Here is a 19,571-nt window from a genome sequence, read left to right on the forward strand (position 1 = left end):
GCTTAAATTTCTGTAAAAATGTCCACTTTTAGATTTATTAATAATAGGTGAAGCTGTGAAGCTTTTGGCACTATTTCCGGCATACGCGATTTGGGTTTTCTTGAGAAAATTGGTGGACCTTTGTAATATTGGTTGTTTGATTTTAAAGATCTGATTTGAAGCTTGAAATATGATATAAAATCAGAGAAAGGGACATTTCAGAGGGCCTGAAAACCATTTGGCTCAAAAAACTTAAGTTGCTGTTTGAAAATTCTATGATTTTCGAAGTTCAAAAAAGAAAAAAAATTCTAAGTCTATGAATTTTCAGTAGGTGCGCCAGGTGCGCAAGTGCGCTATTTTGAGAAAGTGTGCTTCTTCAGAGGTGCGCTTTTCTAGAATAAACACAAGTTCTGCCCAAGGTTCATCTATGGAGAATCACGAACAATAGAAGATCATATTAAAATTTTCAAGGAAATTTGTAATCGAAACCAGATTCAGCATATGGATGTGGTATGTCGCCTTTTTCCTTACACTTTGGGGGAAACATAATTCAATTGGTACCCCAATCTACCACCAGCATCAATAAGGGATTGGAACTCTTTTGAGAGCAAGTTTCTAGAACAATTCAAGATCTGTATTGATCCAACTATCCTACATCATTAGTTCATCTCAATTACGAGGGATCCCCATAAGACTATTTCGCAGTTTAATCATCGCTTCTATAGGATCTATCAAAGAATGGAGTTTCTATACATTGTACCACAAGAGACTACCATCTAGATCCATTTTGGAACAATGGATTTATTAACTTCTATTTTTCTAAGAAGGCTCCCACCCAAAGACATTGATACCATTGAAAAGGTCTTCAAAGAGGCTGTTACATTCACGAAGCAGGTTATAGCTGCTCCAATGCCAAGAATTACTTACTCAGGGCATGAGCAAAAAAAAAAGACTATATTCTTTGAGAAAAAGACTTCTCCACCTTCTAAACTCGAGAACAATATGACTGAGAATTTAAGGCCATGAAGGAGACAATGCCTCTTTTATCCAATGAACTCATCAAAATAAAGTTGAATTCCTCAAGAAATCAAGGCAATCATCTAAGATAACTTGCTGCCCAAAACAATTATTCTCAAAATTAGAGCGAAAATTTTGGCCTTTACAATAACATCAACAATGAGAATAATGGTATTACAGGTATGAGTCCAAGTGAAGATGGATATGGGTACAATGATGTTTCAGATCAGCCTCCCCAAATCATGGAGAAACAACCTTTGCAGTTTAGTGCAATGATGTTTGAATCATATGCTAAATCTACAGGAGGACAAAATGACGAAGATGATCAAGAGGAGTTTGTGTTCCCATTCAATGAAAAAATTCTTCCAAGTGTTGATGTTGCAATAAGTGTGGAGACGCAGAAAATTTTGAAGTTCCAAAACTCCATGAAGTTGCAAAAAGTGATGGAAATGCAGATGATCCCGAGGTTGGTGAGATTTTTGAATCAGAAAGTCATCAAGATGAAGATACCAATTCTTCCTACTGTGTTATTGATTCCCCATTGGATAATGATAAGATACCTCCCTCAAAACAAGATCTGTCATTAGAAGAGATGGATAGAGTGCTCAATTTGGTCTCAAGCTTGACTGAGGAACTATCAAACCATGTAATAACTAAGTCATGCAGAATCCATCCATTTGGGTTCCATTCAGAAGAAAGTTGTCCTGATTTCTTGTTAGCTTGGGAGATCGCAATGGAGGGAAAGTATGATTTTGAACAGGCTTCTTTGGGACATGAGGGAGAAAACATCTTGATTTATGATATTAATGAATCTTGTAATTCGAAAAGAGGGCTGATGATTGATGTTTTTAGTCCGAAGGAACCTAAAGTATTTCCATGTGCGTGGGAAGTTGTGTACCATGAGATAAGACCACCAGAAGGAGAGATTACAATGTGTGAGTGTACCCCTATGGTGGGAGACTCGCTAGATCAGGTGATATATTTCCATTATCCCTCTCGGTTTGATGGTTTTCAATTTGAATATGATGCTAAAGGTAAGAGAACTTGTTTTTGGATTAATCATGGTCATGGAGAGTTACCACAACTTCTGATTATATGAGAATTCTACCCAAAGTTTGAACCAAGATTGCCCAAATTTTATTTTTTTGAGTACAAAGACAAGTGAGCATTTTTTAGAATCATATGGGGTGATTCATTACTATTGCACATAATGAGAAATCTACTGACAACCACCCCACATTCTTATTCTTCAAGGTTTTTTGTGAACAAGTTTTTGTTTTTGTTTTGCTTAGTCTTTTTAGTCTTTCCAGTTAGGTGTTAGTTTTATTTGAGTCTAATTTTTTTTGTTTGGGTTTCATTTCTTTTTCTTTTTTAGTCGTGTCAGTCTGGGGGTTAGGTGCAATCAAGACTCATTCTTGACGCATTTCATAAATCACTCTTTGTGGTCTTGACTTTTAGGGAGAGATATTTCTTTGTCAAAACATTTTAATGATTTTGTTTCTTATACTGAGGAACTGATGTTACTTGCAGTAAAAGGGGACTTACAATCTTGAATTCAAGATTGCAGATCAACAAGTTCTCAACACTTTGCAAATTTAAAGATCGACTATCTTTGGTGTTTTCGAACCAAGGTTACAAGTAGCAAGGGATAGTCCAAACCAGGGTAACGTGACTCATAGCGAGTCACGTGAGTCACGCGAGTCAGCGAGCCGCGCTGACCTCGCCGCGTCACAATGACTCGTGACCCGCGAGCGGTGAGTCACGAGGAGTGACTCGCGTGACCCGGCCTCCTTGACTCGGCCGCGATAGGCTTGAAACTGGGCTTTTAAAATATAATTTTTAACATTTTTTTTTTTTACATTTCTCACTCATATAACCCTAAAAGGGCTCCCATAACAGTCTATAGTGAAAAGAAGAAAGAGAGAGAGAGGTAGAAGAGAAATAGAGTTTTCTTGTTTTGCAACCAGCTGAAAGGAGGAGAAAAGCTTGCATTTGTGACATTGGAGCTTGCATTTAGATCATCAAGGAGTTTATAGGAGCTCTTCTCAACACTTCCCAAAGCATTTGAAAGAGGTAAGACTTGATTGTTTAGATTTTGATGATTTTTTTGTCTATGCTTATGGGTTTTTTGCATGAATTTTTTTTGTTTGTTTATAAGTTTTTTTTTTTACTTTAAATCTTCATAAAATGCAATGCTGAAATGGTAATATTTGGTCTAAAATGTCTTATTGCAACAACTTTTACATTTTTCTTTAAATAAGTCATAATGGCTTCTAGAGGTAAAAAACCCAAGCTCTCTAAAGGCAACAAAAAAGATGAGTGTCGGAAGTTCACCATAGAATTTCCGGGTAGAAAGAGAAGTCAAACAAAATGCCTATTTTGCAAAACCATTAATAGTGGGGGGATAAATAGATTAAAATACCATATTGCTAGCTTACATGGTCATGATATTGAGCTTTGTGGAGCTGCAACTGTTGAGGCTCAACATTTTTGTTATGTAGCCTTGGAAAAATATGAACAAGAAAAAGAATTAAAAAAAAAACAATTAGAAGAGTTAGCTTTGATTGGTTCTAGTTCCCTTTCACGCTCATCTGCAAATGTTTTTGAGTCAGTAGGCTGTGTTAGAGAAGGTTCTTCCCGTCCCCCCTATCGTCCTAGTGCTTCTATTGCTCGTGCTTCTTCTACATCTATTCCTTGCACTTCTAGTGATGTTACGGCTGCTGCCCCTTCTAGTAGTGCTGTTCTTCTTCGTCCTAGAGTCAAAAAATCTAGTAAGTTGGACAACTTTTTTGTACCGCGTACCACTCTTGGTGCACAACCCTCACTTGAGAGCATGGGCTGGAATAGGAAGATACATGAAGCTGGAGTAAGAGCAATTTGCAAGTTTTGATTTTTCTGCGACATTCCATTTATAGCAGCTAGGTATTTCAAGTTTTCAACTTCATTTATATTTGATTGTTTTACGTTTGAAGTTTTAAAATTTATATTCAATTTTATACTTTTAACTTGATGTTGAAAATTTCAAATATGCTAATTAAAATGTTTTTATAAATGTAATAGGACTCCTTATTGGCAGGGGATGATTGATGCAGTTTCCATCTATGGTGTGGGGTTCAAAGCCCCCACTGAAGATGAATTGAGTGGCCCCTCTTGCTAGATATGGTTGAGGAGATGAAACTTGAGTTGGAGGACCACAAAAAGATTTGGAGCCAAAAGGGGTGTACCATCATGACAGATGGATGGGCAGATAGGAGGTCCAAAACCCTCCTAAACTTTCTTGTTTCTAGCAGAGCTAATTCATCATGCTCTACTTTTTGAAGTCTAAAATTTAATGTATACTATTATTGAATAACGAAAATTTTGTTTTATTGAGTATTGATTTTTGAATGATAATTATTTTGTTTAATTTTCACTTTCAAGATCCACCATGTTTTTGAGGTCCATAAATGCTTCCTCATGTGTGAAAAAGGCAAAATTCTTATGTGAGACTATTGAGGAGGTCATAAGGGAGGTGGGGGAAGACATTGTTGTCCAAGTGGTGATAGATAATGCAGCTAATTATGTTGCTGCAGGTAAAATTTTAACTTCTAACTTTTTAAGTTCTACTTTTAAAAAAAATTGTTTTAGTTTTTCATTAAATTTTGAAAATTAAAAGTTTTTTAATACATGAAATTTTTTCATTGTTTACTAACTAATTTAAAATTGCTGCAAGAAAACTATTGATGGAGAGACACCCAAAAATCTTTTGGACTCCATGTGCGGCCCATTGCATCGACCTCATGTTAGAGGATATTGGCAAGCTTGTATGGGTGAAATCATGTGTTACCAAGGCCAAAATTTTTTGTAAGTTCATCTATAATCATGCCTTGATCCTCAGCACTATGAGAAAATACATGAAGGGAAAGGAGTTGGCTCGTCCTGGTATCACAAGATTTGCCTCTAACTTTATCACACTAAAATCCTTGCTAAGTTCAAGGTTAGAGTTGAGGTGCATGTTTGTTGGTCCAGAATGGAGTTCCTCCTCCTTTGCGAGCAGCCCTGCAGGGATAGATGCAACAAAATGCATTTATGATGATGATGATTTTTGGGAGCCATGTTCGAAGATTGTGGAGGTAATTTAAAGTTTAAATTAAAAATTTTAAAAGCTTTAGTCTTAAAATTTTATAAATTAATTTGTCTCATACATATTTTGGTTTTATTTTCATTGTGCAACTTTGCAAAGTTTCATCATTCACTAAATTGTTTTTTTTAAAAATTGTTTTGAAGATCATCGAGCCCCTTGTAGCCCTCCTACGAGTTGCTGATGGCGAGAAGCCCTCTATGGGCTACATTTATGAGGGCATGGATAGGGTCAAGGAGACTATTAAGGCCAAATATGTAGGAGTTGAGGAAAACTATGGCCCTATTTGGGACATAATTGATAGGAGATGGCAAAATCAGTTTCATAAGCCCATCCATGTAGCAGCCTATTACCTCAATCCGGCATACCGTTTCCTTGATGATTTCAAGGCAGATGAGGAGATTCTTAGTGGCCTATACACAGTGGTATCGAAGATGTCCCCTAATTCCACAGATATATTGCTTGAGATGGATGCCTATAATAATGCATCAGGGCCCATTTTTTCAAGTCAAATTTGCAAAGAAGGTCGTACAAAATTGCAGCCAGGTAAAGATTGCAGCTTAAGCCTTATACAATCTACTTTCTAAATTTTTAGCTTTAAACTTAAAGTTCAAATTTTGAAATGAGATTGATATTTTTTTCTTTTCCTTTTTTCAAAATTCAGGTAGATGGTGGCAAATGTTTGGGCCTTCAACCAAAAACCTTTAGCAAATCGCCATCAGCATTTTGAGCCAGCCAAGTAGCGCTTCTGGATGTGAGCGCAATTGGAGCATGTTCGAGCACATCCACTCGAAGAGGCGTAACAGGTTGTCTGTGCAGAAAATGAATAGTCTAGTCTTTGTGCACTACAACCTGCACATTATGATCAGGGAGATTTTGGATAGTGACACCTCTCCGATTACTCTAGAGGAGGTTGATCCAGAGTCTGATTGGATCACTGAGGCTGCTGATTCTGTCTTTGATGATGAGGACCTACAGTGGCTTGACCAGACAGATAGAGAGGGTCAGGTTGAGGCTGTGGCTATGGCAGCAGAGGACCAGAGAGCTCCAGTTGTTCCTAGTGGCACCTCACAGATATTGGCAGAGCCAGAGGCAGAGAGTACAGTTGATCCTAGAGGCACCTCACGAGCTGATGCTATGGCTACTGAGACATCTAGGACCTACCTTAGACGCCTTGCTAAGAGGCATTTTATAGATTATACTGAGCCTGAGCCTGAGGTTGAGGCTAAGGTTGGGGATGAGGATGAGGATGACGATGATGATGAGGATGACGATGAGGATGAGCCTGAGGATGAGGATGATGATGAGGACTCCGACTAGGAGCCATAGCTGTAGACTTATAGTCTTGTTTTAACTTTTTGTTTAACAGTTTAACAGTAACTTAATATATGATCAGCATTTGGAACATTTGAATTTGATGATGACTATTGAATCTTGATGTGTTGGATTTCATAATGCATAAATGATAATACATATACATTTTGATGGTTTGCATGGATTTATCTTAGTTTGACTTTAATTACTAGTAATATAGTATTTACTTTTAGCAATTTACCTTTGTAAGTTTGTAACTTTGTAGTATTGTACATATGTAATCAATGTTTGACTCTTAAGTTTTAAGTTTTTAACTTTAAGTATGTGGCATGTGCATTATGATCAAATTATCTTCTATTTAATGATGTTATTGTGTCTTTACGCTTTATTAAATAATGGGTGCATGGAATGTTTTTTAAATCCTAAAAAATTTCAAAATTTCGAGGTTTTTTTAGTTTGCCGAGTCACCGCCGAGTCGGGTCACGAGTCACAGCCGGGTCATGAGTCAAGTTACCCTTGCTGAGTTCGAGCCGAGTCCGAGTCTCGTTACACTGGTCCAAACCCTACTGGTTCAAACAGAAGGGTCTTCTCGATGGAATTGCTAAGATCGTTGCTTGGTGTGAGAGTTTCTAAAAGGTTCTTAAAAGAGGAATGCAAGGGCGTCCACTAAAAATTGAATTTGAGAAATGACACCAATGTCTTGGCCACACAGTCTAAGCGTGGTGAGGGTACAGAAAGAAAATAAAAAAGAAAAGGGTGTTAAGAATGAAAGATTCTACAAAGTCTGAGAAAGGTGATTTGGCTATAAGGATATGCATTCCAAATAAGCTATCCAATATCAAAACAATTGCTTTATCGAAGAATCAAATGGCGACATTGCGAGCTACATGAAGCAAATATTCAGAAGATTACTCAGGACTTCAAATGAAAAGTGATAACCGTTTAAGAGCCCTTAGAACTGATTCTCTCATCTAGTCAGACAAGGGATTGATAAACAACTTTCGTGAAAATTCCCAACGAATGGACTGGAAGGGGTGGAAGATTGTTTCCAAGTTGTCAGAAATTTTTGATAAATTGCATTCTGAGATGTTGAAGGAAATGGATACATTGAACACACACTAAACTTGGAGATTTGAGATTCTAAAGTTTTGACAGTAAAGTGACTCAAAATATGCTTGGAGTATTCAGGATTTAGTTGGTGTTAGATACATATCCGAGGAATGTTTGTTGATGAAAAAATGCCTTTGTTATTTTTTCCTTTTTGTCGGGGCTATTTGTTGTGGTTTCACAATGCACGCCCCATTTTTAAGCGTAATGGGGACCTCCTACTTTATTTTTTAGCTTTTCGGATCCCTAGTCCAAGGTTTGAGTCCTTTTAGGGTTTTGCTTACTATTTTTTGCCTTGTTGGAGTCTCTACCCAGAAACCCAGATCCCTGAAAACTGTGTTCTGGAGACGAAAAGTCATTTTTTGCAAGTAAAAATGCACACCTAGTGCACTTCACCAGGTGCACTAGTGCACTGTCATTAACAAAATCACTTTCCTCTTGCAAGTGCGCAGCTGCACAGCTCTTGAGGTGCGCCAATGCGCTCACTCCACCCTCCGCCACTTACACACACAATACATTAAAATAAACTAAAGGCTAAGTTGCGTAGCTTGCGCACCTCCCGAGGTGCGCACCTTGCGCACCTTAGTATAAAAAATTAAACAAAAACAAACCTAAACTAATGCAAGCTTGGGTGAAAGGCATGCAGCTGCGCACCTTTATATCGACTAAACATCTTCTAGTGGGTTAAAGAGTGCGCACTTAGTGCACCCCATGAGGGGCGCTAGGTGTGCACTCTCATATTTGAAAGAGTTTGATAAGGGATAAAACGCACGTGGCGCACCTCCGAGGTGCGCCAAGTGCGCTCTTTTTTTTGCTTTTCAGGGTTTGAATGAGGTTTTTGTGTGTTTTGCGATGTTTTTGTTTTCTCAGTCATTTTTGTCGTAATTAGGGTTTGTTTAAGGTTTGATTTTCAACTCTTTGAACTAATGTTTGCTTCTTTGTGCAGATAAAAAGATGTCCTCAACTTGTCAGGGTCATAACATTTGAGTTGGAGTTCGGAATTCGAAACCGTTTACATCGTTGGAAAGAAGAACTAAAAATTTAATTTCAGTCCATAAAATAGTGAGCCTTCGGCTGCCCAGTTTTAGGGATTGATGAAAGTTTCAACTTGAAATTTTGAGTAGAAGACCTCCGAAAAAGCCAGTTAAAAGGACCTAAAAAAGCTTGTAAAAAAGTATGAAAAGGTTTCAAACATTTGATCGTTTTGGATAATCCGGAGCACTTGGTCTCTGACTTGGAAGGATTGGGCAGATGGAGAGAAGGAAAAAATCGAGCAATTTGTGCTAAAGATCAAAGATACAGAGGTTGGACACATGAACTATAATAGGTTTCCCCTCATATGCAACTATTAATGACAAGATTCAATATGTTGGGTGGATATTTTGCAACCGACAGTTTTGGGTAAAAATTCAGTCGCAAAATAGGATGACCAGCCACAACGTGTGAGACAGAGTCTCTCCTACCTTAAAGGGAAGGCTCCTCCTTCTCATCGTTCCTTGGATCAATTCAATGTAAGCAAGAAGTTGAGAGATCTTAAACAGGGTGTTGCTAATATCCTTTCTTCATAATTTTCAAGAAAGGATCCACTTACTCGTAGAACAAATAATGGGAAGGGTAAATCTCTAACTACACTTCTATCAAGATCCGGAAACAGTGATACCGATAAATCTTCACTAACTCAAAGACTAGCTAAAACATACTGGTTTGGCTCTAAGTCCGGTCATACTTCTATATGGTAAAAGTTTTACAATTAGGGCACAAAAACTCCTAAAAGTAAGAACGATCTAACTATTTTGCAAATTAAGACGAACACCCAAGCTACAAACAAAGCTAATAGCTATGGATTTTCACAATTGTTCTTGGTCAAAGCTCGGGATTCAATTGTTTCTTAACTCTTTATGCTCTTTTATTGAACACACAATAATAACATGAATCAAGACAATAGGCACAAATTATAATCAAAACTTCTAATTTGTTTTATCACAATTGCTTCCAGTCAAAGCTTTGAATCCAATTGCTTTTTTTATTCACTTTTCTCCCAAATTTGTACTACACAATCAAAGTTATGCTTGCACAAATGTGGCAGAGCTTTCTTGCATACAACAAAAGATAATTTTTACAATGAGGGGGCACTCCTTTATATAGGCAAAGAAGTTGAGAAAAAGGGGGAGGAAAAAGTGGGAGCAATTCAACCAACTTTGACCAAGTCTAACTACAAGAGAAAATATAAGGTTACATGCAACTGCACGTGCAACTCGCATTACATCCTTTTACATACATGTAACTTGCATTACATGTAATTACACTTTTTCATGTAATGCATCTTCTCCAACTACAAACATGAAAGAAGAAGAAAGAAGACATAAGAGAAAAGAACAATTCTGAAAGGCCTTGTACTTGATGCAATCCTAGATGATAATAGGATTGGGAGTTCTTGTACCTTGTACTGCTGCATTCACGTTGATAACTATAGTGTTACATCTTTTGACAACCTTTAGCTCTCTTTGATGAATTGTCTATTATCATGTGGAAACTTGATGTGATCCATCTTTTCTTGCTCAAGTTGTCGTGAATTCTCCTTTGTAGATCAGCACAAACTAGAGTCTTTGACACTTTGAAAACCTTCTTGACGATGTTCGGATGTACACTCGAAACAACTTTCCATCAACACCTTTAACTCCTTTTTTTTTTTTTTTGAAGTAAAGTGCTTGGTGCATGAGAATGCGTATAAATGGAGATTGCTGATTTTCAAAAAGTGACTTGGGCTTTCAAGATGTCACTGCACGGAAAATGGATTACATGTAATGGAAGGTGGAGGGTGAAATGAGATGCAAGTGTGAGTGAAAGATACGCTTTACATGCATATGCGGATGAAGGCTAAAATGTAAAGCATGGAAAGATACGGAAACATGTATTCGCACATGGAGGTGTGAATGCATATGGAGAGGAGAAAATGACATCTTTTTGACTTTTCGAAAAGTGACTTTTAGTCAAAATTGGACCTTTTAGATGCAATTACATGTAAGACATTTCGTGTAATCGTATTGTGCGAATGAAAGCGAAAAATGAGATGGATGAAAACGAAAGTGGAAAATGGGATTACATGCATGTGTGAATGGCGAATGAGGTGAAAAACATGTAATCACATTTGTTAGATGAGATGTGAGGTGTAATGACATGGAAATGGAATGTGAAAAATGATAACGCTTTCGCATGTAATGAAGGAAAAACAAGTTTTTGGGAAAAAACTTGCAACTTCTCCAAATGGAGAAAAACTGGCAAACAAAAACACAAAACCAAAACAAAAGAAAAACAACATACCTTTGAAAATAACTCAAAACATGCCAAGATGCAATGCACTCCAAAGATGAAATTCAAATTTGGAACTTGGGGAAGAACCAAAGACATCAAAATGAAAAAGAAATTCATATTTAAAGGAAAAATCCATATTCTAAGGCAAAGATTTTCACAAATGGCATCCATTCAATGATTTCATGCATAAAATTAGCAAGGATAAGCATGAATTAAAATGTAAGAAAGAAGCGGTCCACTTACATCATGAATATGTGCCAAAAATGAAGGAAAAGATGCTCTTTGTTTGAATTTTTCTTCAAAAAATGATGAGAACTTTTCAAATCTCCAAAATCTGAATGATGAAGGGCAGCAAACAAGGAGATTTAGCTCCTCCTTGCAACGATTTAAAGATTGCATGTTCTTGAGCCGTTTTTGCCAAAACAAGCAAAAAAGTGATCTTCAAAGTAAAACGTTTTGATGATTTAACACCAAAATAATGATCCTCAACCAATGTAATCACCTAATGAGGTAAAAACGACTTGATCTCATGCAAAAATGTGATCAAACTTAGCAGATTTATGGAGTTTTATGCAAAAAAGTGCCTTGGATTAAGAGTTTCAAACATGTTTTTGGGTGCAATAACTTGATTTTTGATGAGGGCACAATGATCACCTCTACAAAACATGATGAATGCAACTAATTTCATTCAAATCCATGGAGAAAATCAAAAGTTATGAGCAAAATCAGAGGTTTTTGGAGCAAGAACATATTTTCTTCCCATAACAGGACATTTTTATGTTCATTACATATTTTAAAACATGTAGGAAGGCAAAATATGACCTTTTTGAGTCCAATGCATGTTTTAAAATATGTCTTGAGATATAATCTCACTTTTTGAAGCCCATTACATATTTTAAAATGTGCAAATCTCCAAAATCTCACTTTTTGAAGCCCATTACATATTTTAAAATGTGCAAGTCTCCAAAATCTCACTTTTTGGAGTCACATATTTTATAAACATATTTCACATTTTTCATGCGCAAGCATGAAAACTCAACTTTTCATGTCATTGCATCAAAAAGGTCCACTTTTACAAGCTTTTGATGTAATGACTTGAAAAAGGTTCTCAAAATGAGTTTTCATATGCATTAGCATGAAAAGTTTTCACTTTTCATTTTTTTTACATGCACATGCACATAAAATGTCTATTTTTAGGCTTTTAAGTTATGCATTTCACTTATTTTTATAAAAATGTCAACAATATGGGTCAAAAATAACATTTATGCATTATATTAATCAATATAAGTCATAAACATTAAGTTAAAGTGACATTTATATAAGTATTTGATTTAAAAATAAAAAATTTAAAAAGTAACTATATAGTTCTATAGTCACTTTAAGTGAAAAATTAAAAAGTAACTCAACTTAAAATTATAACATAAAGTGCACTATAGTCACTTTAAGTTATAAATTTAAATGAAAAGTAACTTTAAAACATAACAAAAAGTGAATAAAATGTTATATTTTCAGAAAGTGAATGTCAAAATGAAAATATAACATCATTTTTTTAATTTGTGCTGTTGCACCTAAAATATCCACTTTTGAGGCACTAAAATGACCATATCTTTTGACTGACAACTCCGATTGACTTCTAGGTTAGACCGAATCGAAGGGGAAATCGAAAAGCATAACATGAGCAAATTCAAAGGACCAAAAACAAGCAAACACAAACTCAAAAGCAAAGAACGGACTGTCAGGGCTTCAAAAATCAAGCAAAGGCTCGATAGAAAGCAAAACGAAAATGACTTGACGAAGACCTTCAGTAAAACAACTTGATATTCGAATTGAAATGGATCAATCGATCAACATTAAGCAATTGAGTATCAAATTCAAGCTTAGAGAAACACGAAACTAGCTTGAAAAAGTTTCGTACTGTTACCAACATTTTGTGGTGACAAAATGCAGGACAACACAACACAGGTGCCTTGGGATTTTAGAAGCAGGAATTCAAAGTCTATGAAAGTTTTTGGCTATAAAGAGGATATAAATCATCAAAAAGATCAAAGTAAGTACACAAAAGTGATCTAAAACCCCATTTGAGCAAAACCCAAACACCATTTTTAAAATTGAGAATTTTGATTTTTTGGTGAATTAAGCACCTTACAGAAATTTCTCCCAAGGTGCGCAAGTGTGCTTTTCATAGGTTTGTTGGAAGTTTTGAGCAAGTTAGAGGTGCGCTGACAGTTAACTGCTAATTCTACATTTAGAGCTTTCCATGTATCGGAAATGCATTCTAACATTAGTTTAACTCCTACAGATGCCTAGTAAAGATGGAGCTTCTGTTTTTGGCACTTCTAGACACTTCTACATCAACTAATGGCTTTCTCCTTATTTTTTCATGCTTTCTTTGTTTTAAGACATGTAAAGGCTCATGCATCCATTTAATAATATAAATAAGGATAGAGTCTTACTAAGCACCAGTTAGAGAGTTAGTTTGTACATAAATAGATTTGTTTTATTAGTTTAGAAGCATATGTTTGCATAAAGAGATCTCTCACTCAACACAAATCGAGGAGAAGATTTCTTATAAATTGAGGAATGTAATATGTATGTATTGCGGGTCGCCGCTATTATTTTGATGCAATAATATATGCTTTTGGTGCTCGCATTTGGAGTGTAGTGATTCTTGCCTAAGTGTGTTATATTTTGTGAATGTATGTTCATGGAATGTAATTGAGCCAATAGTTTTATTGCGTTATTCTGGTTGTGCGATCTTTTAATTCTGGTATTTTCTATGGGTCTACAAATTCCGTTCACGTACTTAGTTCGAGAAGAGATCATTCTATTGTTTTTGCATAGCTTTTTGTTTCGCATGAGCGCATTTTCCGTGGCCTTGTGATCTTATTGTTACTAAAATTTTGCACACTTTTGAAATTTTAGGATGAAGGCAAAAAATGCATGTGTTATTCATTGTGTGCCAAAAGAATATAAATGTCCTTGTATTCTTTATTTTAAAAAATACAACTGATATTTACATAGAATGAAATGAATATATAAATGCTGGAAATGAAAATTTCACACAAGCCGTGAGTCTGACTACTGCTTCTATACATATTGAAAATAAAAAAAACATAGCATGAGGAAGTAGAGTCAGAGGTAACCAGTCATTGCCTTTCAGCCTTTGACTGGTTATGTGATCGTTGTTGCCGCTTCTGGTCTAGCTCTCGATCTAATGGCTCCGTGATGTTCGTCTTCCTGCATGGAAAAATTGGGGTTAGATCCTTATGATCTAAGCAATGACTAGTTATCTGCGACTATTTTACCCACACATGCAATAGCTTTCCTATTCTGAATACATATAAAAACAGTACTGCTCAAACAACAACAAAAAATAGTAAGTGTATTCTAAGTGCAGAAATATAATGTTAAAGGGACATTAATTCTGATATGAAACCTTTCATTATAGTCAATAACAAGCATTTTGATTTCACGAGTAGTAGGTACAAGAAGGATAGTTTATGAGTGTTACGAGCCCATGCTCGAACCTCATGAAATACAATTTCAAAACATCATCAAAAAACCAGAGTACCAACAGTCAGGAAGTTGTTTCAGCATGCAGTAGTAACAGTAAAAACAACAGAGTTTTTAGTTCAAACAAGAGAGCAAGATCAGCAGAGATATGAGAAGTAAACTATGCAATACTACACACGAGAACAAGTGATAAGGAATCGAGACTTGCAAAATAATATGAATCAGATAATGGAAGAGCCAATTCCAATTTATTAGTTCAACAAAAGGGAACCATATCTCGTGAAGGGCTCAAAAGCAACGACAGGGGTTTTGGTAGTCAAGGACCCTCTCATATTGAACATATTAAATATGATTCTATTTCACAGTCAAGTGCAAATGAAAATTGTAGTAAAATGTGAACAGGAATACAAGAGTGGAATGTCTGAACATTCTTCAGGATACATATGATAGAAACAATCAGTTTTGCTCCAGACTTGAAAATCTTGCTGTAGTAAATTTTACAACACAAAGCAAAATGGGAAAGCTGTTGATGGATACATGTTGCACCAGACTGGGGAAATTGCAGCAATGCTCGCACAATGTTTTGATGATACAGAGGAAAAAGAAGTGATGAAGAAGCAGGGTGATTATGATTTTTTATCATAATCTCAAAACATTGTGAAGTTGAGGATAGAATTCCATGAATTTCACCCAGGCAAGGTCACGGTTACAAACATATCAACAAATGCCGACTGCTGCTGTAGAATATCATGAAGAAGATTAATGGAAATTGTCCTAAAGAACAAGCCAAAAAGAGATTTGTAAAGCCAAAATCAGCAGCTGATATGTGTGCAAATCGTTTTACATCAGATTCAGAAGCTTCTTGAATTACTTGGCATTTATTCTAAACGTAGCTTCATTTGATTTAAAGCCACCAACACATGATAAGTACTGATATAAGGTTCTTGATATACAGTCATTCAGATAGCAGAATATGGAGTGGCAAAGTTCATAGATTATATGATCTTTATATTAGACAGAGTATTTACATCTTTATATCATTATACTAAAAGAGTATTTACCTTCCAAATGCTGGCTACAAACGAAATAATTTTGGGAAAGAAGATCTGGCAACTCAATCACAACAGATACCAAATTTACTTTTGAGGTAAAACCCTACAGCCATAAGTAACAGTCAAGAGTTGTGCTGCTGAAAAAGAAGATAATGTTCAAAGTGAAAACCCGAATAGCAGAAAGTGATAAATATTTTAAACACCCTCTTCAAAGTACAACAAACCCTCATGGCGGCTATCAACAGTAGAACATAACAGCAGAACAACAAATCCCTTCCAGCAACAAGCAAATAATTTCATGGTAGCATGTATGGAAAACACAGAAATGACAATCAAATCTTTTGAAATACCTTTCATATTCATAGCGGTCAATTCAAAAAACTAGTAAATCTATATTCATGACAGCACGCAAGGCACAGGAAAACCCAGCAAACCCTCATGGTGGCTCAGCAGAAAGGAAAATGCGACAATGATAAAGGGAAACAATAGCATTACCTTTAATGCTTAAGAAAGAGCATCTTTTAGTAGTGGCCGCCAATAATCAACAAAACCCATATGCGTGGTGTGCAAACTGGAACATATGTGTTATACATTCATCTTTCTTTGCATTTAACAACAATATCTCCTAGTGGCGGCGTTACAAGCTCACCAGCAGCAGGAAGAACACGTCCAGTATATCAGAGAAGGCCCAGACAAAGACTAGCAGCAATGGCGGCCCAAACCCGCGTTTTCCTCCATGGTGGCGAGAGCTCATCTTTCACATTTTGCAAATATAAAATGAAAAGCATTTGATGCGATTTAGGGTATTCATAGGATACCTCTAGAACTTTCTTTTTCCCATCGTTTTTTGTGGGGATATTTTCATTCTTTTCCAAGTCTCATATTTCATGCTGTGACCACCTCAATTTTGCTTGGCTTTACTCATGATTTTGCAAAAATATCTTTCTCTAATTTTATTTTTAAGATAAGATGAACATTTTGGATTATGCATTATAGTGTTAGGAGTGTGATTTTAATATATCAATGTTAACAATGTTATTAAGTGATTTATGAGTTAAATCATTTAATTAAAATTATTAGCATTGTTAATCCAATTGATATATTAGAACAATACTCATAATACTATAACAAATATCTTTTTTATTTTTACTATTTTTAAAATTAATAATATCTATTATAAAATTTATAATTTATAATTCAATAAATATCAATTGGATTAATAATGTTAAGTGATTTAACGTATCATTTATTAGCATTATTAATACAATTAATACTTATTGAAATATAAATTATAAATGTTATAATAAATATTGTTAATTTAACTATTAAACAATTTATGATTTATTTATCTAATTGATATTTATCAATATTGACTAGATAACTAAATCACAAAATATTTAGTATTAATGATAAGAATAAGATATTTATTTTACTTTTAAAATAAAATTAGAAGTCTTAAGATATTTTTGCAAAGTTATAGCATGAGTCATGTGTTGGTAAGACTTGCAGGCCAGAGAGTTATTATATTTTGGAGACTTTTGAGAGTTTGCTTGGAGATATAACTACATTTATGAGGGGTAGTTATGATGATATTATCAGACCATGCCTTTTGGGCTATTTTGTACACCTTTTTAAGTCTTTTCAAAGATTCAAGTTTGGCCTCAAGGGCTGAATCCGACCCAACATTTATGGCTTTCAAAATGTAGTTGGATGGAAAGTGCATAAGTATGAGTTGAGGGCTCATTTTGAGGAGGTTCTTCTTCTTCTTTGCTTCGTTGTTTTGTAAGTTTTTTCAACCTTCTTGACAAGAGCAGAGATCTTTTTGTAACCCATTATTCAGAGAAATATACAGATTTGCAGCACTTTGGGACAGGAATTTCAGCTGTGCCTTCTCTTTTTCTGTGGTTGTGTGTCATATCGATGCCTTCTACAAGATTGTTTCAAGTCTTTTGCAGGTTGAAAGTTGTGTTATTGAGTAGTTTTGAATTGTGAGTAATTTATTCTCCTTTTAAGGACTGTTATTTTAGCCTTCTTATCAGTTTCATGCAAGGATTCTAATTATTGAATTGTGCAAAGGAGCTTTCTTGTTACTGTTTCACTATGTGCTGGTTATATGTTAGATCTTGAAGATACTTTTTCTAGTGCATCACCCTTAGGATTTAGATTTTTATTTTTTGTTATCCTTCTTCCCTTTTCTTCCATAAAAAGAATCAGTTTTAGGTAGTATAAAGTGATTTACTAGATAGGAAGCCGGCCTAGAATCCAAAGATTCATTCTAGCCACAGTTTACCCACAACTTTGGAATGTTTCCATGTTTTTCCAAAAGGTTAAGTTTTTTGCAAACTTAACAGGGTGCATTTTTGGTAGATAACAGTTTTTGCACGCCCAGTGGGACCGTTTTATTGACTAAAATATTTTAGAACTAGTCTTTACAAACAATTTTAACGATATTTTTGCTGATTCTGATATGCTGTCAGTAAAAAACAGACTTGTTTAGAGGTTATTTTGCTGCATATTTGGCGACTCAGTCTCATGGTTATGAAGAGTAGTGCTGTATGAGACTCATTGAGACTAGAAGCTCAAAATCTTTTGAGTATTTAGAGCTTCCTTCACTGAAAAGAAGAGGGAGAACTCTTCAAAGAACCCCTCCTTCAAAGAGAAATCAGTCTACACCACCTGGTACAGGAGAAAGACCGTTGCTGTCCTACGGAAGGAGAAGGGAGCATTTGAACAAAGAGGTTAGAAGGCATTCAACCTCACCATCTTTCAGGATAGGGTCTCTTTCTTTATTTTCTACATCATCTATAGTAGCACAAAATATTACATATTCAGTAGGTGCTGTTGGAATAGTTTCAAATCAGCAAGTACCTGTACCACTAGCAACAATGGTGAGGTAGTTCGCTTTTGTGCCTTTTAATCAAGGCAGCCCCTTAAATCTTGCTCAACATGACAATATTCCACTTGCAACACTAAAAAATTTACCAAAATATATAGGGGAAGGGCAAACCACAGCATTAGAGCACATTAGAGATGTGGCAACCCTATGTTATGCCCATCATATCACACAAGATAATGTAGCAGTAAGATTACTAGTAGCCTCTTTGAGGGGGAAGGCACTTCAATGGTTTAGAGGACTGAACGTAGGTTCTATCACCACATGGGATGACTTAGGAGATGGTTTGAGCAAATATTTTGAAGACAAGTTAGACTACTTGTCTTTGGTGGAGCAATTAACTACTATTAAAAGGGCCTCTCAAGAACAAATGACTGATTTCAATATGCGGTTTCAAAGGACTTGGAATAGGATTCCGATTCAAGTCAGACCTTTAGCTGAGCATGCCTTTTTGTACTATTTAAAGAGCTTAAACAACGATATATTAGTCTTAATCCAGTCTATGGGAGGAATCTCACTACCGCAGTCATATAGCTTAGTTATAAGGACAGAGAATTGCCTAATCCAAGCTGGAAAAATAGCACCAAGGCCTCCAATGCCTATATTTTCTGATATTCAGTCGAATATGCCACTGATTGTTCCTCCTTTTGCAACATTACCTGTTGTTCCAGCATTACAAATTGCTGCAACGAGTGATTCAACTGCTGCAGGGCCATCTCAAGAGTTACAAGATATTAAAAGTATTCAGCAAAAGATGGAAAATATCTTGCAGACTATAGGTAATGATTTGGTAAGCATTAAGAAGCAACAATAATACCAAGGACGGCCCCCTTACCAACAACAGAATCGAAGTGGTAATCCATATTACCAACAGCAGATAGGAGGACAGCAGCAACAGAATCAAGGTGTGAGTCCACCTTATCAAAATAATTATCAAGAAAATAGACAAAATGTGAACCCAAGGCCGTTTCAAACATATGCACCAACGCCTTTGAATGCTGTCAAAGACATAGTACCAGCCCAAAATAATTTAGCTGCTAAGTATGAGTGGTGCTATCCGTGTAATCAACCGCATAATCAGGCAACATGCTCTAATGCGGTCATCAATCAAGCATTGATGGTCCAAAATGGTGCAAGTACACAACTAGATGTAGCTGGGGATGCAATGGAACAACAATATGATTCAATCCTAACTGATACTGCTTTTGTTAATTGGCAAAAAGAGGAATTTTGTGGGCTGAATGGTGATGCACCAATTGCAACT

The 19,571-nt window shown here is 35.8% G+C and overlaps 2 protein-coding genes across 7 annotated transcripts in view; both read left to right on the forward strand.

Moving 5' to 3' along the window:
- The window catches only part of LOC149572902 (organic cation/carnitine transporter 7-like), a 153,138-nt gene that overhangs the window by 75,665 nt on the left and 57,902 nt on the right, over positions 1–19,571 (forward strand). The gene's annotated exons all lie outside the window — the stretch shown is intronic.
- On the forward strand, positions 4,683–6,618 carry LOC149572903 (uncharacterized). Of its 2 annotated transcripts, XM_089812012.1 has the most exons (3): positions 4,683–5,108; positions 5,263–5,662; positions 5,781–5,963. In XM_089812012.1, the coding sequence occupies exons 1-3, from the start codon at positions 4,719–4,721 to the stop codon at positions 5,822–5,824; spliced, it is 834 nt and encodes a 277-aa protein (XP_089668138.1). In that variant the 5' UTR covers positions 4,683–4,718; the 3' UTR covers positions 5,825–5,963. The 2 variants fall into 2 exon arrangements, with proteins under 2 accessions (XP_089668138.1, XP_089668139.1); XM_089812013.1 differs by lacking the exon at positions 4,683–5,108 and having other exon boundaries at positions 5,545–5,662; positions 5,781–6,618.

Source organism: Cupressus sempervirens, chromosome 2 (genome assembly GCF_028749045.1).
Source record: "Cupressus sempervirens isolate cs-2001-9-10 chromosome 2, ASM2874904v1, whole genome shotgun sequence".
In the NCBI taxonomy this organism is placed as follows: domain Eukaryota; kingdom Viridiplantae; phylum Streptophyta; class Pinopsida; order Cupressales; family Cupressaceae; genus Cupressus; species Cupressus sempervirens.

Coding starts and splice junctions, on each gene's coding strand:
- LOC149572903 (XM_089812012.1), top strand. CDS start 4,719: ATGGAGAGACACCCAAAAATCTTTTGGACTCCATGTGCGGCCCATTGC. Junction 5,109..5,262: donor CATGTTCGAAGATTGTGGAG/GTAATTTAAAGT, acceptor ATTGTTTTGAAG/ATCATCGAGCCCCTTGTAGC. Junction 5,663..5,780: donor TCGTACAAAATTGCAGCCAG/GTAAAGATTGCA, acceptor TTCAAAATTCAG/GTAGATGGTGGCAAATGTTT.